The sequence below is a fragment of the Urocitellus parryii genome, chromosome 9, assembly GCF_045843805.1.
Source record: "Urocitellus parryii isolate mUroPar1 chromosome 9, mUroPar1.hap1, whole genome shotgun sequence".
In the NCBI taxonomy this organism is placed as follows: Eukaryota; Metazoa; Chordata; class Mammalia; order Rodentia; family Sciuridae; genus Urocitellus; species Urocitellus parryii.
This window is the reverse complement of record NC_135539.1, coordinates 140,541,047-140,566,140: the sequence shown is the minus strand read 5'-3', so window position 1 is coordinate 140,566,140 and position 25,094 is coordinate 140,541,047. Positions and strand designations below refer to the sequence as shown.

Genomic DNA, 25,094 nt, shown 5'->3' with positions numbered 1-25,094 from the left:
CCTTCCAGGAAATTGCTGCACTGGTTTTGAAGTATCCGTCTCCTCTCTGATGACAAGGTTGCCACCCATTATGGTTTGGGGGGCTTCTCCGATGACTCTGCCACTCTTCTGCAGGAGTTCATGATATGTCACCTTTGCTTCCAGAAGTCTATTGAGCGTCCCTCTGTAAGAAGGCGTAATTGGCCTCCGCTTCTCTTCTGGTAGTACAACGTCTTGAGTTCTGTATTAACACTGAGACCTGTTTTTCTTCACAGCTGGCCAACTTCCCCAGACTTTGTGAGGAAACGGAAAGGATCGTAGCCAACCACATTCGTGAGCGAGAAGGGAAGACGAAGGACCAGGTGAGAGGGAGCCTTCCGTGGTGGGCAGGGCCCTGTGGGGTGTCCAGGCCCTCTGCAGAGTTGTCCGGGGTCTCCAGCAGCTGGTCTAGCCTGTCATGGAGAAGTACACAAAGCCACATCATAGTTATTTCTATTTTGAAATACATACAAGCTTTAACTCTACTAGTATCTTAAGCACATTAAAAATATAAGCAAATATAATGACTGCAGAAGAAAGAAATTTAAAAACAGCATCAGAAGCTGCTGTTTTTTTTTTTTGTCCTCGACACTCAGTGATTATCATGTTGCGCCCCCGGGACATACACATCCCACTTTGAAAACTGCTAGTCCAGAAACATACCAAGTTTTTTTCTTTTGAGACAGGGGTTCTTAATTTTGAATGGGCCCACATATGGGCTCCAGGATATTCATAAATGTCTAAAATATTATGCCAAGCGTTCTTTTTTAAACCAAGAATAGCCATAGCTTTTCATCAACTTAGCCATGGAAACTATGATTGGAAAAAAAAAACAAAACATTTAAGAACTGCACTTTTAAACATTTCTAACTATTTGTAAATGTATATGTCAGGCGTGACCTTGAAATTGTCTTCTAATCTGAGCTCTGTGATTTGGAAAAGTTGTTTTTAAGCAAGGATAATAACATTAAGATAGTGAAAGACTATAGTAAAATAACAAGTTCTGTTTTTTAAAAAATAGAATTATTAACTATCTCAGGAAGTTTGTGGGGTTCTTGTATGAATTGCCAAGATCATTGTAATGTCATATGTAGCTAATAAAAAAATTAAATTAAAAATAAAAATAAGTAAAATCAAGGTATTGTGTCCATCTGCAACTAAAAAATATTTTTAAAGTAAAATACAATGTAACAAGCTTTAAAAATAGTGACAACACAGTCAATAAACCTAGATGGTGATGTTTAAAAAAAAATTAAATGGATTCTTGGTAATTTATAAAATGATATAAAGGGAAATCAAAGATTTCCAACGCCCGTTCCCCGCACGCGCAGTGGTGGGTGCTCAGCTGGGCCCAGTCTCCTGCCTCTCACGAAGGACGCTGGGCGCTGGTCTTCGGTCTCTGGAAACCAATGCAAGTTAGTAGTGCAAGGCTTTGCAGCTCTTAGGGACTCTTGGGCAAATTGGGAGGAGGAGGGGAGGGATGGGGAGAAGGAAGCAGGCAAAACAGGAAGGAGAGCCAGGGAGCTGGGCACAGGCGCAGCCTGGGGCGCGGGAAGGAGGGGAAGGGGCTGCCGCTCCAAGGGGTGACCTTGAGACACTGTGGCTTGGGACTCACTGCAGCTCCTCTTTATCATCGTGCTTTGAAAGTTAATTGACGAGTATTGGTAGTTTTCGCTTGTTTCCCGGCTTTCCCGCTGTTAGGTAGCCGCAGTAGCCCCAGGGGCACAGAATGGGCTGGCCACTTACTGGAGGTGATCAAGGCACTGTTAACTCAGGAGTCGGTGACGTCAAGCATGGGACCTGGCTTCTAGCCCCAAGCTGGAGATTCTGTCCCCTGCCCCCCCCCCCCCTTTAATGTCTTGGCCACTGTGGGACCAAGAAAACTTGAGTTCTTCAAAAGCCACTCTCTACCTGACCTTAAGTAAATAAGCCTGTTTTCATATCTTTAGTCCACAATATTCAAATTATAATATACCCTGCGTGAAGGCACATTATAATTTGGAGACCTTATGTCAAAGGAATTTTGAGGAAAGACTATGCCGTCATTATTTTAACCATCTTCAGGGTCATAGCCAAGTCCATTGTTGACTTCTTCACGTGTCATGTTTCCGAGGTTTAGTTTTACTAAATCAACATCCTCAAATTTAGCATTTTCCTGGAACAACCAGATCCCAGGGCATGAGAAGCGGTTCCCAGGCACGATGAGAAGGGAGAGAGAGGTGGCAGATCCAGGACTTCCCAAGAGCAGCCCAGCCCAGTGGGGACTTGGTAGCGGCAAGACCCGGGAGTCCCTGTGAGTTGGGTCAGGGGAGGGGCTTATGAAGTCAGGACACAGGCGACTTCCAGTCCAGTCAGGAGCTGCCTGCATGGTCTGAAGCTAGCATTCAAAGCCAGGCCACGGGACTTCTATTTGAATGTGGGACTCTATGTGGCTGGGGCCATGTGGTGCTTTTGAAGTATGTGGCTGTCTTCTCCAGCCTCTGCACCTGGACTATGCCGAGGCACTATTACAGTTTTCTTTCTTTCTTTTAAAAAAATAGAACTATTAACTACCTCCATTCAGGAAACTTGGTGTGGGTTTGTGGGAAATCTTTAAAAGCAAGCAGATGGAAACCATGAGTTTGTCTATGAGGTGTTTTCTTTCTTTTTAAAAAATATTTATTTTTTTGGTTGTAGTTGGACACAATACCTCTATTTTATTTATTTATTTTTATGTGGTGCTGAGGATCGAACCCAGGGCCTCGCACATGCTAGGTGAGCGCTCTACCACTGAGCCACGACCCCAGCCCCATAGGAGGTGTTTTCTAAGCAAAGGTTTTTGGAACATGTACTGTGCCAGCCATGCTGAGGGTTTTCATGCAAAAACTGCCCGTTGAAGTGCTGGAGTTTGTGGGTGACCGCTTCTACCAGGAGTAACTTCACGGTTCTTCAACAACTGTGGGTGGAAGCGCAGTGAAAAACTTTGAGAAAGTGAAAAAATGCTGTTTTCCTTTTCATCCCCCACATGCGACCTGGCCCTCTTCCTGGGGTGAACTCAGACTCCCAATTTCCAGGAATATGAATGAGAACAGCCATGGCTTTCATGTTTTCCATTCTTTTCCTACACTGCAGTCCAAGTGAGTGTGTGTGAAAGTCCAAGGTGCACACAGCAGCCTTTGGTCATGTTGAGAATTGTGCGGATGTTTGCTCCTTATGGTGGCAGCAACTTATTTGCACTTACTACCTCTTACAGGTACAGAATCCCTGCCAAACAGGTTTGGGAATATGATATTTCACAGACCCCGAGGCAGGACTACACTTAATGTGATAACCGCTCCTCCTCACTCTAGAGTTCTCTTTAAGAGATAAAACAAAACTGTATCCAAGGATATGAAGCTTTTTTTTTTTTTTTTTTTTTTTTTTTTTGCAGGTGTGATGTTATTGATCAATAGCCCATATGCCTTGACTTTATTTTTGGTAGTGGGAGTGGATTCAGAGTGATCTTTTCGTCTGTTTCTGGCAGCTCCCTTACGACTCTAGTAGGATTTGGTCAGATGGCCAGCTGAGATTCATTACAAAAGCAAAGCCTCAGAGCCCAGAGCACTGGGTACAGAGTCAGAAGCAATAATAAGTAGCCACAAACTAATTATATGGGAATAAATTGCTCCTTTCAAAACAAAGTGTTCTTCAAACTTGGTAGATAGCTATGAAACTAAAGCCACAAACATTTATTGGGCACCTATTGCATGTATCATGCTAGGTCTGGGATTAAAATAGTGAACAAGACCAACATAATCCTGTTTGTATAGAGCCTACGATCTTGTGGAGCAGATATGCACTGAACCCAAAGGTGTGTGAATAATTAATCACATTTGTGGTGCAGCCTAGGTGTGTGTTATTTAACCGTGGTGTGGGATGGAGAGGCAGAGGTCTAAGGAGCAGGGAAGACTCCCAGAGCATTCATTCTGTCTGAACCTTGAGAACTCAGAGCTGTTACCTTGATGCCTGCAGGGGGCGCCCTGCAGGAAAGCAGCCAGTTTATAAGCTCCCAGAGGCTCTTAGGTCTTTTCCCTGTTTCCAGGTGCACCCTCTTGCTAACAGTTTCCAGTGCCTACAATCTCCTCTTCTTCTCTCTTGGTTCCTTGTCTGCCCTCAGAGACCTTTCACACCTCTGAGAATTTATGTGTCTCATGATCCGAGCGTTTTCACCTTCCCTGGGTCATCCTTCAGTAGGTTCCTCACACATGTTGACTGATGGCCCCCGATGTTGCAGGCCCTGACCTAGGCTCTGGGGATGTCCCAGCGGCCACAGCAGCTGAGGTCTGCCTGCCAGATACCGAAAGAAACGCTGTCACCGGTAGTAATGCTACGAAGGAAAATAATACGGGGCACAGCAGGGACAGGGTAGGAAGAATGCAGTTCAGAGGAAGGGCAGAGAAGACGTCCATGGGGAGACCGTGTGGCAGGGGCCTGGTTGGCGTTTGGATTTGATCATGAAGCCTGTTGACCTCCAAGAGGTTCTGTATTTATTTGGATATTAGAGTCCTTCTGATGGCCTAGAGGGAGCTCAAAGAAGAGGAAAACCCAGAGAGGGTGTAGTGTCTACACCTTGCCTCTCTTTTGTACATTGTGCCTGCGTCAGGGAATAGAACAGTTCCAGTCTGCTAAGGTAGCAGATGGCACGTGTCTGTAGACTCTAATGTCATTCTCTTCAAGTGCGACTCAGACTTTCCTTTCAGGTAGACCCCACACGGTGCCTGTGGTGGGATTCATCGGGCGGCACCCCTGCATGCACAGAGCACAGTTTGCGCGCCTCATTCCCCACGACTCTCTCTTTTCTTCCCCTCCTCCCACCTCTGACCTGCTTGTTCTCCTCTACCGATGTCCCTTCCCTTATTAGTATTTCAGATGTGCATCATGATTATATGTAAGTAGGGTTCATTGTGATGTATTCATACATTTATGCAGCATACTTTGGTCGACTTCTTTCCCCATGTCCCTCCCCCACCCAACCCCTTCCTCTACTCTGTTGGTCTCCCTTCTATTTCCTTAATATAGATTATTACCTTGCAAAATTATGAGTCAAGTGAAAAAAAATTTATATTACCTTTTCTAATTGAAAGTTCCCTTTAAAAATTCAGTACAGAAAAATAATTGATAAGCGATAATTGAATTTAATATATGAGAATTTTTTGAGATGGGTTCCCGCTGAAGTGTTTCCCTTTGACTTGCAGGTACTGCTATTAATTGACATTCAAGTCTCCTACATCAACACCAACCACGAAGACTTCATCGGCTTCGCAAAGTACGTGAGTGAAACACGTGATTGTCACGTGATCTTCCTGCTGGTTTGTCCCATCACCCACTGTGAATTTCCACTGCAGCTCCCCACCTTTGAGAGCATAGTCTGTATCAAGATGACCACTGGGGTCTATCTGCTTAGGAGGGCTGAGGTCTGAAACCATGGGCAGGGTGCTTACTCTTCTCCCTATCAGGTACCGCAGTTGGCTCTGTTAGACAGAATCAGAATTCATGTGTATTTTAGTTGCTTATTTATTTTTGGATGATAAACTGAAGTTTTCTTCGAATTCCCATAGATAAGCAGTAACAGATGCACGTTTAAAATTTGGGAACACTTCCTCACATTAGTTTGAAATATCAACTAAAATTCACATGATGCAAACTATTAGGAGTTCCCTAAGTCAAAACATAGAGGTCTTTTTAAAACAAAGCAAACAAATAAAAAACCCATCCACACAACTGTTCTTTTGGAACTTAGACATGATCTGAGTTGGATGAACATTCTCTTTTTCTTTTTATACAATGTATATAATTTACATATGTGTGTCTGCAAATTGCTGTCCTATGGACAGTATGGTTAATTATCCAGGGCTGAATATTCATCATGCAAGACTCTGAATTCACTATTTTTCTTGCTTATTAATGGATTCAGTTTCTGTTTAATTTAAAAAAACTTTGATTCTAACTCTAAAATGTGTTCAGACATCAAGTGTTTGCAACTTCAAATATATAAAACAGTCCATTTGGGGGCTGGGGCTGTAGCTCAGTGATAGAGCACTTGCCTAACATGGGTGAGGCACTGGGTTCAATCCTCAGCACCAAATAAATAAATAAATAAATAAATAAATAAATAAATAAAAATAAAGTTATAGAAAATATGTTTAAAAACACAATCCATTTTATATAAAGTATAAAATAAAAGTCTTTGTCCTTTTACTTTAACTGTGCACGTTCAAGAACAGGGACAAATAAAAAGTAAATTAGTTTGACATTATGTTGTTTTATTTTATTACACCCTGACTTAGAAGACATAGACCATGTGACCTGGACTACACAGGGGCCTGAGAAATTTACAGGCATGTTTCAGGGAGAAAATTCCCAATTACCCAACAGGAAATTACCCCATTCTAATCCAGGCTGCAGTGAGGCTGGTCTAGCTAGCGTGTAAATGTATTTTGCATCCAGCGGCTATGACTGGAGGGTGGATGAGTTTCCCTGCCTGTGTAATGTGGGTGAACTTGCTAGCACATGGCGGCAAGTGCGTTTTCTGGTTCAGAGGGCCTTCCTGCCACACTGCTCACCCAGCTCTGAGTGGTCATTTCCTGCCCAGGCACTTCACACAGCACCCCCCCTGCCCTCCCTCCAAGCCCCTCCCCCTTACACCCCACTGCAGTAAGCATCCCGGCCTCCAGGTCTGGAAGGTGCAGCTAAGAATTCCCCCCAGGTCTCCTCAAGGTCAGCGGACTCCAGGTGACCTGGGCTGTGCTCCACTCTAGTTTGTATGGGGGGAAAGTAAAGAAAAAAAAAAAAGTTTTTGCTTTTCAGGAGCTAGGCTGAATGCATGTGAAATTTCCAACCGGCACATTCTCCATTTACTTTACTTGCTTCTTGGAGGAGTTTAAAAGACAAGTCCTCAAGTCGTTTGGAATAAGAGGAGTGTTGCCTTTAATGTCGATTTTTATGGACGACCAATGCCAGCTAGGTTCATACAAAAACGTAGCAACGTGAATGCAAACTTGACCAGGTAACTTCAAAGTGGAAAGGATGTGGCAGCGCACCCTGGTGGTAGCCGGCTCCAAGGGGGAATATAATGCCTTAGCAAGATTCAGGTTTTGAACATATTAAGCAACCATTGCTAGAATTTAAATTTCACCCCTATATTCTTCCTGAAACTCCCCACCAGATTATCTTTTCTTTTTACTTTCTCTTTTTTTCTTCATTTCAAAAGGGATGGGTCAGAGTGTTATTTTTTCCCATTGATTTTTTTGGTATTGTCTACCTCAGAGACTGTTGTATTTCATATGTTATGCTGATTTCTAGGTTACCAAAGGCATGTAACTTTTAAAATTTAATACTTTCGAGCACAGTCTTTTGATGCAGCCTCTCTGCATTTCAGGGGATTTTTTTTTTCCAGCAATGAGATGACTGTGAACCTTTATAATATTGGTGAGAGAAAAAGCTGCTTTGTTAAAACCACTCGAGAAATCCGGCGACTTTGCGTAGTTTCTTGTCTCACCTAGACCCTCTTTACAGAGTGGATCTGGGAGTCAGCAGCCCTGGCTACGTTTCCAGGGTTTGCCAAGGCGCCTTGGAGACTTTCTGAATCTGAGTTCACTGACCTGTTAGATGGAATAATAAACAATCCCTGTGTTGTATACCTTTCAGGATTGTTAGGAAGTCAAACTAATGAGTTATGTAGCAGTTCTTTAGAAAACCGTGGTAAGCTATGTGAGAGTGAGTCTGTCCCTTCACTCAGAGAGCCGTGCATGTGCACACACACCTGCACGCACCACACACACACTCACCCCACATGAATCCCGTCACTGGATCTTCATTTTACATTGTACTGAATTCTATGATGACTTAGGTATGGTCACTCTGAAATATTTTCTAGTTGCTAATACCATTGTCTCCAAAGACAGTGTTTTATTTTTAATTAACATGCATCAGTTGTGTATTTTGGTGGGGTTCAGGGTGGCATTTCTGCCTTTGCCTACAGCAGGTGCTGATGAAATACAGACCCGCACCTCCTGGTGGTCCCTACCCATGGCAGTGTTGTGCCCTAAGACTCAGAGATGAATGTTCTTTCCATTTGTGCACTGACTTGGCGTACATTTCAGTGTGACGTGGGATAATGACAAAGATGAAGAAATGTTCATTTCAAAATCACTTTGAGGGGTTGTGGTATTTTCTGGGCTTTTAAAAATTAAGAAAATATGGTTGTAGCTATAAATTTTAAAGTTGGCAGAGGTGCTGTTTCCACCAAGGAAGAGAAGTCAAGCCATATTTGAAGACAATTATGTAAGTATTTTTAAGTTCCAAAGATAGAAAATTAAAGTCTGGGGTTGAGAAAACTTAGCATTTGTTTCATGAGATTTTTAAGGAGTTGCCAAAGAAGAGGGGGGCCACCTCTCAGATTTATTTATAGAATGGTGGCATACAGAGTATTTCACACATGTGATTTTTTTTTCAACCGAATGACTTTGTCTTTGTACTGAATTATTTCGGAAGGAAAACAAGTTTCTAAACTTAGGTTAATAGAATATTTAGTTTCCTCAGTAGTGTTCAGAGTATCTCAAAATTCTTCTTGCTACTGTAGAATTAATTCTGCCATGTTGAATATGTGGAACTTCTTTTTCCATCTCCCTGTAGTTTGCTAAACATGAACCGTAAAATAGGTACCATGTGTACCGTGTCCAATCAGGGTCTGGTGTAGGCTTGCTTTGGAATTTCCTGCTTTCTAAACTTGACCTTTCACCTGTAGTATGGATGTAAATAAGTTCATGATTTCAGGGGAAAAAAAATGAACTTTCTGTCATTCTTATTGGGGAAAAATCCTAAATTATATTTTCTTACACAATAGAATATTTGCTATTTAAGAAAATAAAAAGTGGTCCAATCATTCCTTCATTCACTTCCCAGAATTCTCAGTAGTTTGGCAGAGCTTACTAGCTAAGTGCCTTGGGAAGTGAAATTTCAAATTCCGATGCTCTTCTTCATTTGTGCATGACCCAGTTTGCCTCCTGAATTACCAAGTGTGTGCCATCCAGTGGTTTAGGAGCAAGAGGGGCTTAACATAAATCTCTCCCCCATGAGCGTGAGCAGCAGGCGGAGGTCTGCTGAGTAGGTCTCCACACCTGTTTTCTCACAGTGGAAACGATACAGGGTACATGTTTCAACTCTTGTTATGTGAGCACCATGGAAATTCCGTGGGTTACAGTGTTCATTACCTCTCGTCCCTGATCCCCTGGAATGCCTCTGCCGCCCTTGCACCAAAGGGCATGTATTTGAACCTTGCCACCAAATTCCAGAGCAAGCTTGGTTTCCCTCTTTCCATTCTTCTTTGATGTTCGATCATAACGGCATTGCTGGTTCTTATTTGTACGTGAGGCTGTTCTCTCTTATGGAATCAGAACTTGGGCATTGGAGTCTATGGGATCCTTCTTTTGAGCCGTCCACATTTAGGACTTACATGCACGGTTGCTTAGCAGGATCCTCACCAGCTAGCAGTGCAGGTGCCAGCAGCCTGGAAGGACATTGCAGTGTCACTCGTTGAAATCAGTCACAAATTCCAGAGTTCCAAGCACCATTCTAAAATACAGACGCCCTTCTTCGCATCTATTGTTTCAACTGCATCTTCAAAAGGAGTCTGCAGAGATGAGGGATCCTTTTCATAGGCCTCCAGCTCTGTGAGAGTCTCTCCCATCGTGTTTGGCTGGAGACTTCACTAATTTCTTCCCTCTGTTCCCGTTGGATTGGATGGGGGCCGACCTGCCTGTGATGGGTTGTGTTCTTGGGATCCCCAAGCGTTCATCATCTTTCTTGGGGTAATAAAAGAGAATCTTCCCAAAGATTCCTGTCCTCTAATCAACTTTACCCAATAGAACACATAATGGAAATGATTCAGAACCCGTGGCACAAACCGCATTTGGCTAGTGATTGAGTGAAATGTGGCTGGTGAGATGGAGGAGATGAATCTCCAGTTTAGGTTAATGAAAGTCTTGCCTTGGCTGCTGACCCTGACTGCCCGCTGCTGTGTCGGACGGCCCAGCTCTGAAGAATGGGAGTGCAGGTGGCCGCGCTTTCATCAGGGGCCCGGCTTCTCGGATGGCTTGGTGCTGACCTGGAAGAGAGAAAGGAGATGAGTCTCTTGGCTTCTGCTGCATGGGCCCCGGCGCTCAGGGAGCGCAGTCAGCTTTCACCACGCAGAAGAGAGGCTGGCCCTTTCCTCCCTCTGCCCTACCCTTGAGGCTGCATGTTGCTGTTTTGCTAGTATTTTCTCCATTGTGGCTTCTCCTGAAGTTTCTTCTGTTTCCAGGTCTCCTGTCCAAGAGAAGCCTGGTGGCAGAGAGGCGCAAACACTGCGTCTCTCGGGGACTCTGTCTGTGACCCATCGGAGACCCTCTGAGTTGGCTAAAGTCTCTGCTCCTTTCTTCTCTCCACCTCTCCCACTTTTGGCCTATATAGTCCAGTGTCTCCCATGCCACTCTACTGAGATGCTTTTGTCCAGAGAAAAGAGTCAACCAACAGACAACCGAGCCCTTCGTTGGCATCGTGAGCCACACTTGTTGAAGAGATGTGGGACCTTGTGTCTGCAGCCTCCGCTCTTCCTGGGCCTCCACTCTTCCTGGGCCTCTGCTCTTCCTGAGTCTCCTCTTTGTGCTGTGGCCTCTGCTTTGCAGCCTTCTTCAGGAGCCATACACCTCTGCCCACACTAAAGGACGGTGTTGATTGGCATCCTTCCCTGGCCCTCTTACCTCACTCACGGCCTCTGCCGGACCCGTCTCACCACTCCAGCGCTGGCGTCACCCACTTCTTTGGGTGGCTCTGGGGCTGGCTGTCCATCCCAGACCTTGCTTCTGGACTCTGCACCACCTTGAGCTGCCCACGGGCCTCTCCACTTGTGCCCGTGGAGGAGCCTCGACCAGCATTCCCAAACCAAACTGGCCACCTGCCTTGGTAACTGCCCCCACCCCGTTTCCACTCCTCAGCGGGTGACTCCCGTCGCTCAGAGCAAGAGCCCGTTGTCACTCTGTGCCCTTTCTCCTTCATCGTCACTGGTCTGTTTGATTCTCCCTCCATAGCCTTTCTTGAGTTTGTCATGGCCACTCCCAGAGTCGGTCCTCTGTGGCTCCGGCTGCCACCGTCTTTCTCTCGTCACATCCTTTCTCCTTCCCCCAGGATTCCTTATGACTTTTAGGATAACTGCATGAACAGGGTTTCCCAGACCCCGAGTGCTGCTGCCTCCTCTTCCACCTGTTCTTCTCTACTCAGCTGTCCATTTCCTACCTCAGCCAGTTTGGGCCGCTTTGGGACCCTTAGATGTACCATACTCTTGCCCCAGCACCCGCCTGCGATGTCCTTCTTCACATCCTTGACCTTTCCCATTGCACATGAGCATTGCTAGTCTGGCTATAAGCAGCCCTGGCCAGATTCTCTGCTAATTGGCCCCAGTACACCGTTATTGTGCGATGGCTTCTGACATCAGAGACAGCCCTGTCTACTGTTACATGGTTCTGCCTTGATGTTAGTTTTGCTCTCCAGAAATTCACTGCATGCCTCATCTTTCTACCTCCTGGCTGTGCTAATATCATCTTTTTTTTTTTTTTTCTTAATGCAGTTGCTTGTTGTCTTCTATTAAAATTTATCTTGCAATTTTCCTGCAAAAATATCAGGTCACATCAAACTGAAATGGTATTTCTTGTCTTTGAGCATTCAGAGCAATCCCTTCTGTACTATGTATAGGACTTGTTGATAAATGACCACACACCTCCTTGGCACACTTTATTATCTGTGCCTTTTCTTGCACAAGATAATAAAGGATAGAAGAGAATAGGCAGAAACAATTGAGCAGAGTTAGCCCTCTGGCTTTCTCTTGGAGTGTCTATTAGTGTGCTCTTATTTTTATAAAAATTTTGAACTTCCTGCTATATACTTTTAGAATCACAATGTCCCAAGCATAAACCTACTTTGGGTTTTATGTTCCATTGTTTATCACAGTCTCTTCCATGGTGACTTATGCTTAATAGGAACTTATACACTTACACAAACTCCCCCCCCCCCCACACACACACAAAGAGATAACTGTAATCCTGCATTTGAAACAAAGTACCTTTTTTCTTTCTATTACATCTTCATTTTTGTTTCAATAGGTTCAACTTTTATGTGTACTTGTGTTTGGTGTCTGTCTTTACCTGTACTAGATGCATTGTGGACCTCTGATCATAAGGGATACATCTTGTTCATGTTTCCTCCATCTTCTAAGTTGTTGCACTAATATTTTGGGCTTACTTCAAATTAAAACATTATTGCTTGGTATTTTCTATAATGTTGCTGAGATTAACTAGTTTAATCACCTACATCCAAGAATACGTCCAAGGCCTTAAATTGAAAATTTTCTCGTGAACACGTTCTTAAATAAGTATTTCAAAATACTTTTAGTTCAGTCATCATAGCATACAGAAGAATCATGATAAAGGCTATTTTCCAAGTAGACAGTTCATTATTAAGAAATTTATAAAATAATTCTAAAGTACCCAAATACATCATTAACAACAGTATATTTGAATATAAGGGCCGGTTGTTGCAAAAAAGATGATTCTTTAGGTGGAAAATAATGGCAGTTTAATGTTTGCTTTAATATTTGCGATTGGCCCACGAAATAAATCGGTTTCTCTTTCTGCACGGCCTTACAAGTGGTGGGTCATGGAGTCTTGGATCCAAAAGGGACCTAAGGGCTGGGAGCAGCTCAGGGGCAGGTCTCCCCACCCGCGAGGCCCTGGGTTTTATCCTCAGTTTTGAAGAAACATCCAAACAGCTAGTCCGGCCCCCTCCCCTTCTTTCTGTGTTTCTGTCTCTCTCACCCCTCCCCCATTTGTAGCTAAGAAACTGGGGTCCCTCGACTCTGCCTCTGCACACAGAGTCCTCGGCATGCTCCGGGCCTGTGCTCAGCTTCGTTTCCCTTATGTGGGACCCCTATAATGTGTCCAAGATAAAGATGCTGAGTCCATGAAACCTTTTGAATTTACCGTCACCAATCAGAGATTTGTTCAAGATATGTCCCCCCAGAGGACACCCTAAAACACAACATGGTGCAAGGAAGAGGCCAGGTGGCCCTGGAGGAGCCGGTCACATGATCAAGTCATTTTCCCAGTTATCCCTAGGAGACAGCAGGCCTGGAGCGCTTTGGGAAGAGACCCAGGGCCAGGAGAGGGTCCGCTGAGCCTCTGGCTGTGCCTGGGCAGCCAGGGCCGTGTGGGCAAACTGGAGCCTGACCAGGCAGAAGCTTCCCACCTACCCACCCTCACCTACAAAACCCCAAAGCTGTAGAATTAGATGATTAGAGGAGTGGCAGAAGAGAGATGGATTTCATAGTGTCGCAGGGAATTAGAAACTCGGAAATGTAACAAGTATCGAGGAAGGAGGAAGGTGGCATTAATAAATCAGAATCTGAAAACCCAAATACACACAAAACACCTCTAGCAACCACACAGAGGGAGGCTTCACGGCCACCCCGCCCGCCCACCCCTACCCGAGCGCAGCTGCGGTTTTCTTGAGGTGGAGAGAAGAGACGCGCTCTCCAACAGCTGAGTGTGGTGTGGGCTGCTGTCCTCGACATCCGGCCACTGCAGACATGTGCCGACGGCTGGAATCCACCTCTTCTCATTTTAGAGGCTCCCCACCCCTTGTTCTCCAAAACGGCTACTATAAACCCCGAAGCCAGAGGGTTCGCCGAGGACTGCTGGCGAGTCGAACATCGCTGTCCTCCCGGGGTAGCCCCATGTGTTGGGTTTTGTGACGTCCTCAGGTGGATCCGTGGATCTACCAAAGAAAGCCTTCACTCTTTTGAGGGATGAAATGACGAACTTCACTGTGAGCTCTGGGGTAAACTGACCAAGTCCCGAGTCCCGTCTGGCCCGGGTGTGAGGTGGGGGTTGTCATGGCCACAGCCTCCCCGGCTTTCCTCTCATTGGGTATTTGTAGCCTGGGGACAGAGCAGTGGATCAAACGGAGCTCGAAATCTGATGGAGGCAGGTGGACAGATGAGCCCCCAAAGAAACTGCAGAGCCAGCTTGGAGGTGACCGTGTGTCATGGAGAAAAACAGCAGAGGGAGGGATGAAGGTCCTGGAGGGGAGGGTGGCTGCCTGGGAAGCAACCCTAATGTGGGAGGCCAGCCACAGGCTGTGAGGCCCGAGTGTGCTGGGCAGGCTCAAGACACAGCAGAGACCAGCAGGGAGGGAGGAGATGAGTCAGAGTCGGGGCCAGGGGTTAGGCTTCCTGTCTGTAAAACAAGGATAGCAGTAGTGCCTACCTGCAGGGTCGCTGTAAGACTTAAAATCACCATTATCTGTAAAGCACTCGGGACACGGTATGTACTCAATCAGCATTAACGTCACTTCATGACAACTCTTCTTCGTACCTGTGGATGTCGCACATCAACTCGTATTGTCATCAACCCGATGATGAAGGTTTTTGCAGCTGGAGTTATTAGAGTTTGGATCTATGATGGTTAATTGCTATTAGCAACCCTATTGATTTGGTTTTGCTTCCAGAATGAAACCGACCTGGATATTTTACACCAGCCCCGCCTCAGTGGCCGTGCTTATTTCGCAGTCTGTGTTTACTGTAGTATCGTTACTTGTTCAGAAAAACACGAGTTTCTTCAGCGCTACTTTCCTTTGCTTTTCTCAGTGCTCAGCAGAGGAGCAGTCAGGTCCACAAGAAAACCACAATTGGGAATCAGGTAGGAATCGTGCAAGAGAATCAGTGCATGCATACCCCAAGGAGTTTGAACTAAATCGCTTGATTGACGATTTTTTAAATGCAAATTAATCATGTGCAAGTTTTGCTTGAAATGCAGCTTTTTTTTTTTTTTTAAAAATTTCTGCTTCTAAAATTTCTGGAGTGAATTGCACTTCTCTTTGGCTATTGTATGCAGTTAACCGTATTGATTTATTTTTAAATAACTTTTCTGCTACTTGCTCTGCGTTTCAATTTTGACTCCTCCTGTCCTCCTCTTGCTTGCTTACGTTACCCCTGAACTTAACCTTGAGTTTGTGGGTCGGTTCAAGGTTGGCACATGGTGGATAATTGCATGAGCTTTCTTGGTGCTGCCGACTAGTTCACACGTTTGCACAGCTTGGTAACAGTGAAGGGACAGCTCATAACGAAGGCAGTTGTTGGGTTTAATCTCTGCCACCCTAAATTCCTGTTGGTAAATGAAGACGTGAATTCCTAAGGAGATCTGATCTTCTCAGTTTTTGTGTTTGGGGGCTGACCAGCTGTCTCTGACTAATGGCGCTCTGCAGAGATCGTATTAACTCCCACAGTTTGCTGTTTCTTTTATGTTTTATGTGATAATGAATATTTGCATTGTTATTTCTTTTCAAGTCAAAACAATGATGATTTTTTTAGTTGTGTTTTTTTTTAAAATTCAGAGGTACAATTATTGAACAAATTGAAACCTCTGCTCTAGATTGTTTTTTTTTTCATTGTTTTGAACAGAGAAGAGGTAATAACAGACTTTATTTTAAAAACTTTTTTTCTGAACTAAAGCATATAATTCTTTGCTATTTCAGGGAACCAATCTTCCGCCTTCAAGGCAAATTGTACGAGCTAAGTTCTGTAAGCTTTACTGTTGCTTTTTCATTTAGCTTTCCAAGGGCACAGTTTGTCTTTAACTGATTAACTAAACTAGCGCTTGCTACTAATTTTTTTAAAACTCAGGTTGTCTTGTTCATAACACCCTACCACTGAGATAAAAATCCTCTTTAGAGGGTTCATCCCTTCACTGCTAATGACTTGCTGTGATTGAAAGGTATGAACTAGTAGACTCTAAAATGCCGTAATAATAAACCCTTAACATCGTGGGTGCTTTGATATTTCTCTAATTTTAATGGGCCTTAAAATGATTAAAATCATTAATGATCTTCACCTCTGTCCTTCCGTGCTTTTGTTGTTTGGGGCGCAAGCCTTGCTCCATACCCGTGTGATCATATTTTCAATAAATATAGATGATGCTTCTAAAAGGTGGGTGAAAATTGAACATCTGATTTTTGCTGTATCGCTGATAAACCTTTCTGATGCCAATTATTTGTTTTTTTTTAATAACAAAATGAAAGCTACACTGATATTTTATATGGCTCTAGAGTTGAATCTTTAAAAACGGTTCTCTTTTTTTTTTTTTTTTTTCTGGAATTACAAAGATGCTTTCAAATGATTAGCACAGGGATTTAGAATAAAATTACCTCCTATTTCTACCGACTTACCCGCCCACCGTGAACAGTTAAGAACAAGATTGGAACATGGGTCAACTATTTGCCCCTTGATGTTTTAGAAGACACAAGCTTTGGACATAGACATTCCTGGGTTCAACTTCCGTTCTGCTCCTTAGGAGCCATGTGGCTTTGGAAAAATTGAGCCTGAGTTTGTTCACTGTGTGATAGGAAGAGTAGAAAATGCCTCTGCAGGGTGATTGTGAGAATCAGAAATAATACACGCAATGAAGTTGTAGCCTTTACCGGCTCTGCCCAAAAAGACTGGAAAATTTGTTCCCCGGAGGTAGGTACTGCTTTTTGAAGCTTCCAGGAGAAAAAATATTCAATATAAGAAAAAAATGAGAAAAATGGAATACTGAGAAAAATGAGAGGGTATGGCAAATTATTCTACTGCCCACAGTTCCTGGATTGTGGCCAGGTATGTTATAGAAGGTTTGCCTATAAAGGTCTCCTTGTGGTCAGAAGCATCTCTGGCTCATGAATGATACACAGGTAGGAAGAGCAGCAGAGTAACAGCCCATGTGCACTTTAAAGCAGATCTGCAAGGGACCTCAGAGCAGCTTTCTGTCATGGAACTTCCAAATGCTAAACTCACATGAACTGTGTGTCTGTGATTCTGCTTTTGCTGAGTATTTCACACATTATGGAAGCTTTCTAACCCAAGATAGTAGAAGTGGGAGAGTGTTAGCACAGAAAATAGATCCCTTTTCTGAAACCCTCGGGGCCAGAGAGGGCTTGAAGACCAGAATTATTTGCATTTTCTAAAAACAATGCATTTTCTAGGTCATACACGATCCAACATCCCTGTGGGGTCAAAGACAGTGCCCTGAAGTCAAACCTGGGTGGCCCCTTCCCCAGTCTTACACTATTGCATTTTATCACTTGGAACAGTCTTACTTATTTTTTGTCTTCCTCCATGAGGATTTGGTTCCATTAAAGCTACTTTGTGTTGCTGGAGGCAGTGGAGTATCATTGTAAGATTTCAAGCTCCATCCTGTCAACATTTTAGAAGGGTCATTCTGCCTGTGAAATGGGGAGAGGCTTTGAAGGGCAGAGAAGACTGAACAGGAGACTGGTTAGGAGGCTGCCATGATGGGAGAGTGGGGTGGGCTGGCTTCAGACACAGGGTGTGACGAGAGGCTGATGAAGAACTGGATGTTGGGGGAAGGGCTGGAGACTGTGTGCAGGGCCGTCCAGATCCCCCTCTCAGGCACAGGGAAGATGGCAGTGCTCTTCAAGGAGAAAGGAGCACGGGGAAGAGGTGACATTGGGATCCGGAATCAGGAAGAGTAGCTTTGTGGAGGCGAGACGGAACAGTCTAGGGTTCAGAAGAGGCAGGACTGTTTCTTCCGAGGTGTTGGAGAGCCAGTGAGGGATCCAGTCGAGAAGGGATACCTGCTAGTTTCCATGGGGAGCTCTGCATGTCAACCACATGGAGTGGAGTAAAGGAGAGAAAATACGGATAGGGAAATGAGTGAGGATTTTTTTTTTTTTCAAAGTAATTCAGGTGAGAGAATTTCAAATGTTAGAATCCAGAAATTTGTAGAAGGGACAGATTAAACATATGTGTAGGGGATCTTGTTGGGTTGTCAGTAGTTGTTGGAGACTTCAGTCATCCTCCCAGACTTGTGCCTCCAGGGTGCCCTGACCGGGGAGAACCGAGAAGAGCAGCAGTGTTGGGGGAGACGGGAAACAAGGTGTGGATTTGTTTGTGCCTATTGGAAGCATCACTCGGGTTGGAGGTTCTGGATCGGTATGGACTGAAGAGTGTTTCACAGTTGTCTGTGTAGGCATGTGCACAAAGCCTGGGGATAGATGAGATCTCCTCCAAAGAACACAGGGGGAAGGACAGGACTTGGAGGACAAGGGAGGAAGAACTGGAACAGTTTGAGGAACTGAAAAGGAGACCAAGAAGGGACAGATGAGGTAGAACCCCTTGGAGAGGAGTCGAGTAAGAAACCAACCCGGGGGACGTTTCAGGGAGGGCCTGGTCCGTCGTAGCAGATGTTTCTGAGGCTCAAGAAACTTGGGTGAAGTGTCCCGTGGTCGGGCTGGGGAAGGTCCTGTGCAGTGCTGGGGGCCATCTGAGGTCCACTGATGGCAACGGTCCTCCTGGCCTCGAGGACTGCTCTTCTAGCCTACAACTGGAAGGCGGTGTCAAGCCCAGGACTCAGCCGTTTCAGGGAGAATTTGTGGGGAAGGACCCTGTAATCTAAGGTGAGCAGGTCTGATCCACGTATCGTCAACCAGATGACCACCCCGAGCTCCAGGACTTGAGCATAATGCAGTTCCACTCACCTGCTGGAGCAGCCTGAAGAGGGGCACAGGGGGCATCCTGCTTCAGTCACAGACTCAGAGAGAAGCCCGTTTGCATTCCCTTGACCAGAGCCCCGTCATAGGGACTTCCCAGCCGCCAGGCCAGCAGGACAGAGATGAGAGGTGACGGTGACTGAAAGTTGGAGTCGGTGAGCCAGGGCCCTGGGGTGTGGGTGAAATCCGAGGAAGCGAGTGCCAGGAGTCCGAGGAGGGAGCCGGGGCTGGTGAGGCGGACGTGGTCTTGGAAGGTTGAAGAGGCAAGAGAAGCCACCTGGAGGCTGGCGGTGAGGCGGGAATGACACAGGCCGTGGGCAGCGGGCGCAGGTGTCTTGTGGGTGGCCAGAGGGAAACGGGGCCCTGCGCTGGCGAGGAGAGCCCCTGTGGTGTTCTCAGCTGCAGTCTGGTGAGCGAGTCGGAGCTGGCGGGAGCCCCTGCCGGGCGCCTGGGTGGCAGGTGGAAGTCTGTACCTGGCCGGCAGTGCCCCGGCTGCCCGGAGCGGGCAACCTGCTTTCCCAACCCGCAGAGTCTGGGCTGCCAGCAGGAAAGGTCCCTCCTGTGGGAGCAGCCTCTTTCCTCCTTCCTCCCTGAAAAATCACGTTAGAGGAGACAGACGCTCCCTCAGGTCTCAGAAAACCACCAGTGCCCCCCCCCCCCCCCCCCCCGCATCCTGCAGACTCCTACCATGTCCCCTGCCCTTCACTGTGAGTGCGAGGCCCAGGTCCAGGGGTGAGGGTCTAATCGGGTTTTTGAAAGGGAACCAGGGGTTGGAGGCCTGCCACCTCCCACCTGGAGGTCCTGGCGCCTCCTCTCCTACCTCAGCCAGGTGCACCCCACTCTCCCCTGACTTCCTGGTGACAGTGTCCTTCAGACATAAGTTTCAGAAAACTCCAACGACCTTGGGGACAGAAGGGGAACTTGTTGGATGATGTCATTGCATGCTTGAGGGGTGGAGTGACCACGGGGAATCCACAACTCCAGCTGCCACACTGCGCCGGTCCCTCCCTCGCACACTTTTGTCTCCGCTTCTTTGCCGTCAGGCTGTCCTCGGGGCACAGAGCAGAGCAGGACAGCGGCCATCAGTCCCCAGGGGCTGTCCTTCCCTGTTGGAACCCAGTGGAAATAAAAGAGCCTTTCTGCCCTGGACTTTCAGGAAAGTTCCCAGGCCCTTCCCATTGGCCTGCTCGGGTCACATGCTCCTCCTGCCCTGCCCCGACCCGGCTGGAGGACAAGGCACACCCACGGGCTTGGGCCAGATCTCCTTGGGCAGGGCTGGCCTCTCACCAGCTCACGTGGCCCACAAGTGGGGGTGGGCTGCCTGTCCACCTGCTAGTCAGAGTTGTGGCTAGGAGTCGGGATAGATGCTAGAAGAGAGAACCACCAAATTCGACAATAGGATTCTTTTCCATGTTGCTTTCTTAAAAGAATGTAAAACATTGTGGTTGATTTATTTCACAGCCTCCATTACGGCAAGTCACATCATTTAAACTCACTTGCTGTTGCTCTAATTATCTTCTTAAAATTTTTCTTATGCTCTCAGGTCCTGAAAAGAGTGAACTTGGGTTTATTGGTATCATTCTGCTAACAGCACAAGCTGATAATAGCTGGTTGAATCTTTCTCTTTGATCCCTTAATTCTATGACGGCATCTCCAGAGGGGCCAATGAATAGCTTATAAAACACAAAAATCATTATTTCATAAAAAATAGAGAATGGAGTCCAGAAAAGCCACACTTAGGGAAGGTATATCCTGTCGATTTGGTCTGCATCTTAGAAATCTGGGGTTTTATTTGGAATAGCACTTCATGTCTGCCACTTCCGGTTTTTTTTTTCCCAGAAATTATACAGATGTATGTGCTATTTTTGTAGCCAAGTTGCATCTTAATTGATAGGTTAGAGTTCATGAATCAGCAAGAAGGAAAATCCTGTGTCTTCAAGATTCCTTGAAAAATCTCTCTGCTAGACAGAACCCAGCCCCACTCCTCAGCTGTGGGCTTTCGCAGCGCAGTAGAGGCCTGGTCTCCTCCGACCTGGGGAAAGAGCCACTGGTTTGGCCCAGGGTCCTGTGTCTGCCACGTCCCTTCCTGCCTCTGCTGTCCTCTTGGACAGGGTCTTTATTTCCAGAAGTGTGTTTCTGTTTGATCCCAGTAAGTGAAATGCTGGTGGTTCAAAAACTCCCCGGAATTTTTATACCATTTTTAACTGCTAACATCTCTCACTAGAAAAACTATTATTTTATTGATCTCTGTGATTTGAGACCCGAATGTATCCCGAAATCGGTAGGCCAGTGACATTCTGATACCTGTCTGTGACTGTGGTCGGTGACTGTGGACATTGAGACTTATCTGTCCACCTGTCCCTGACGGGTGCCTTCTCCCTCTGGGCGGGCTCCTCCAGCCTTACCCGCTCCCAACTGCTCGGTCCAGGGGAGTGCTGCTGGCCACCCAGGCTCCTCGCAGCCTCTTTGTGGGATTGCTCGCATTCCCACCCACCACCCATCACCTGACTTGTTAGGAGGTTTGATTCCCTAGAAAAAGCGGACGCTATACTGTACCCTCCAGGGCAAGGTGTCCTCCTTTCACCACAGATTATCCAGGCAACCTATGATTTTGATCCTGTAATTTTCATTTAAGTTACACAATAAGTATATGAATACACTTTCTTTTTAAAAATATTTTTAGTTGTAGATGGACATGATACCTTGATTTTATTTATTTATTTTATGTGGTGCTGAGGATCGAACTCGGTGCCTCGAGTGTGCTAGGTGAGTGCTCTTCCGCTGAGCCCCAGCCCCAGCCACTGTGAACACATTTTCATCGGAGAACAATAACGCAGACAGACAAAGCCTTGACCCCCACCCAGTCCCACTCACCCCTTGGGTACCACCACTGTTATCAATTTGTAATGTGTATGCACACACACACACACACACACACACACACAAACACACACAGACACATCTACATACAGACATGCAAATATACAACCTTTTGGGATTTAAAAAAACTACAAATGGGCACCTGTTGTGCATGTTTTATGCAGAGTGGGAAGCTCCACAGAAGCAAGGATTTCATGTCTTTTGTTTATTGATTTATCCCTAACACAATGTTCAGTAGGAGCTCGGTAAATATACCTGAGGACAACTCACCCTGTCCACCTAATGCTGCATCTTAGAGATCTTTCCCTGTAAAACACACAGAAGATGAACAAGCCTCTTCCCTGGCTGCAGTGCGACTGTGTCCCACAGAGTGATGTTCCTCATGCATTCACATCCCTCTGCAGATTGATGTCGGTATCGTCTCCTTCCTTTCCACATGGTTGAGCCAGTCAGTGCACAGGCCCCGGGAGCTACATGTGTGAGTACCTTAGTTCCCAGCGTGGAGAGTTGGCTCTTACATAACTTTGATAATCTGATGCAGAGAATATCCATTGTTGTTGTTATTTGCATTTAACTTACTGCAAGTTATGGAGCAGCATCGCACGAATTTACAGAAGAGTATATTCCCTCTCCTGTGGACAGTCCAATGTGCCCATTTTGGGGGAACTATTGTTATCTTATGCATTTTTAGGATTTTTTAGTATCCTAAATTTTGTGGGTATTATATATAAAATGAACATTTTTCTTCTTATCTGTTACTCAACTTTTTTGTATATCATAAGACAAAAGCTTCTAATTTTGATTTAGACAATTAAAAATGATGGCATTTATGCTTTTTTCCAGTCATTTTTATGGATTTTAAAAATTACCGATATGAAAATAAAGTTGTTTTGCTGCCTTTCACATACTTCTACCCTTTTCAACTGTGGTCACTTATAATTTTCTAGTAAGGAGAAGCTTACTAAAAGTTGACAACTTTTCTGAATGAACTATTCATCTCTTTATCTATATTCTTCTGAAATTTTTCCTTTTGTTTATCCATAGCAGAATTTTGATATGATGATGTTATTGATCTTTTGTCATATTTACCAACAAGTCTTTTCCTCACTTTCTTGTGTATAATTTTATTTACAAGGTTTTTGAGGTAAATTTTAAAACGTTCTGTAGTGGTAATTGTTAGGTAGTAATGACACCCATTTTTGGGCACGGTGTGGCATGGCAGTACAGGTCTACAGTGTGAGATGATCAGACCACTGCAAGGGGGGCGTATTTATCACCTCAGACCTAGATTGTTGCTTTGTCTTAGGAACACTCAAAACACTCGCCGTTAGCTGTGTTGAAATAATGACTTGCTCTCAACCGAAGTTACCCTCCTCTGCTGCAGAACATTGTTCCTCTTGCCCAGCTGTGACCCTGCCCCACCGACCATCGTCCCTCCCTCCTTCCCTCACACCCTTTGTGGACTCTGGCGACGACTGTTCTGTCCTCTCCTTTGAGATGGACTTTAGTATTGCTCCTTTTCTCTAACTTCTTCTACTACATTTGCATTTTTTAAAAAATATTTTTTTAGGGCTGGGGATGTGGCTCAAGCGGTAGTGCACTTGCCTGGCATGCGTGCGGCCCGGGTTCGATCCTCAGCACCACATACAAACAAAGATGTTGTGTCCGCCAAATACTAAAAAATAAATATTAAAATTCTCTCTCTCTCTCTCTCTCTCTCTCTCTCTCTCTCTCTCTTTAAAAAAAATATTTTTTTAGTTGTAGATGTACCCAATATCTTTATTTATTTATTTTTATGTGGTGCTGAGGATGGAACCCAGTGCCTCCCACTTGCAAGGCAAATGCTCTACCACTGAGCTACAGCCCCAGCCCCCTACACTTGCATTTTAAAAGGCAGTTAAATACCCACCCTTAGGTTTGGGGCATGTCTATGAAGCCATCATTGACTCCCTCTCCAGGGTCCCCCTAGGAGTGAGGCGGGATTTGGGAAGTGGAGCATGAAGGTTAGGAGCGTGGATTCTGCACCCTTCCTGCCAGCCTGCAGCATCCGGCTCTGCCCCTTGCCAGCCGTGGGCAAGCTGCTTGGCACCTCTCTTCTACCATTTCTTTATTTGCAGAAGGGATGTGGTGATAGTGTCTGTGTGATAGGTTGTTGTGAGGATTGCACACCTTGGGTTATGAAGGTACAGAGTGCTGTGCTGCGCACACACAGCAGCGCTGTTTCCATTGGCCATTCTTCTCCACCTCACCTCTTCCTCCTCCTCCTCCTCCTCCTTCCCCTTCTCCTCTTCCTCTTCCTCCTCCTTCCCCTTCTCCTCTTCCTCCTCCTCCTCCTTCCTCTTCATTCCCCTCCATCCTCCTCCTCCTCCAAAGGAGCAAATGTCTAAATGCAGTCATACACATGCTTTGCAGGAAGTAATTCCAGCTGTGAGAGGGTAATGATGGCTGCCACTCACCTTCCTTAAAGTCTTGCACTGTGGCTGCTGCTGCCCCAGGTTCCACACCAACCCAGTGAATCACTCCGTTGTTTCTCCTGCTTTGTTAGTGATGTAACTGCAGCTTGGTGAAGTTAAGCAGTTCACCCTTGGTGGCATGGTGTGGAGGTGGCAGGGTCTGGCCCAGTCTGTCCGGCTGAGCTCTGACCTGAGCGTCTGTGCTGAGGTGGTCTGCCCTCTTGCTCTCCTGCTGGTATCTGTACGGCGGCACACTGTTAATTATTGTGCTGTCTAATACATTTGAATGTCTGCTAGGCTGTTTTCTTTCATAACCCTTCTTTTTAAAAAAATGCCTTTTGCATTTATAGATCGTTCCTTCTTTTATTGAAGATTGCAATCTTGTCATTTTCCAGTGAGTTTTATTTGAATTTCAGTTGATGAGATATTTGTAAAGCCTGAACATCAACCTGGAAAGATGTCTCATTTTTTCATATTCTGCTTTCTCATTGAATCAGATAAAATTGTTCATTTTATTTATTATGATTTCCTGGATGGTCACCTTGACTTATGTTAAATTCACATTTCTTGTTTAAATATAAAATAAAAATACCCTTATAATTATAAATTGAATGTCTTTTTCAAATATGTTTTCCAATTACTTATTGCTATGTGAAAACTACTGGTTTTAGGGATTTGTTTTCTGTTATTAGAATTTACTGGATTCTTTAGTAGTTTTCTGTTTAATTATAATTTTTTTCTTAACTCTTGGTAGAGTTGTATCTTCTATTTCTACTTTCACATATTGCTCCTTTTGGAACGATCTAAAAGAGAAATGGATTTCTATAGCTGCTTTTTATTTTAATGAAAATGTCTAGCCTACTCCATTAGGTTTGATGTTAGAATGTGAGCTAAAATGTATTTAATAAGCTATTCTCCACGTGAGACCCCCAACTAATTGCTTGAACACTGAATTTCACTGACTGAGCAGACTGAGTAATTTTGTTCGTTGTGTTTATTAACCATCCTTGCTTTTCTGGCATAAGCCCTCCTTGGCTATTGGCGGTCAATGTTTTGTCATTGAATTAGTTTTCTAATTATTCAACTTCAGATTCATTTACTTTGCCTTTGAAATGAAGTTATTCTTTGTAAATAAAAGAATAAATGTGGGATGCT

General features: G+C 45.1%; 1 protein-coding gene across 1 annotated transcript in view; it reads left to right on the top strand.

Moving 5' to 3' along the window:
• Positions 1-25,094, top strand: part of Dnm3 (dynamin 3) — a 431,668-nt gene that overhangs the window by 159,709 nt on the left and 246,865 nt on the right. Inside the window, exons 11-13 of the mRNA XM_026388451.2 lie at positions 255-341; positions 5,232-5,302; positions 14,711-14,762. Coding sequence (XP_026244236.1) covers positions 255-341; positions 5,232-5,302; positions 14,711-14,762 — 210 coding nt within the window. The remainder of the gene's footprint in view (positions 1-254; positions 342-5,231; positions 5,303-14,710; positions 14,763-25,094) is intronic.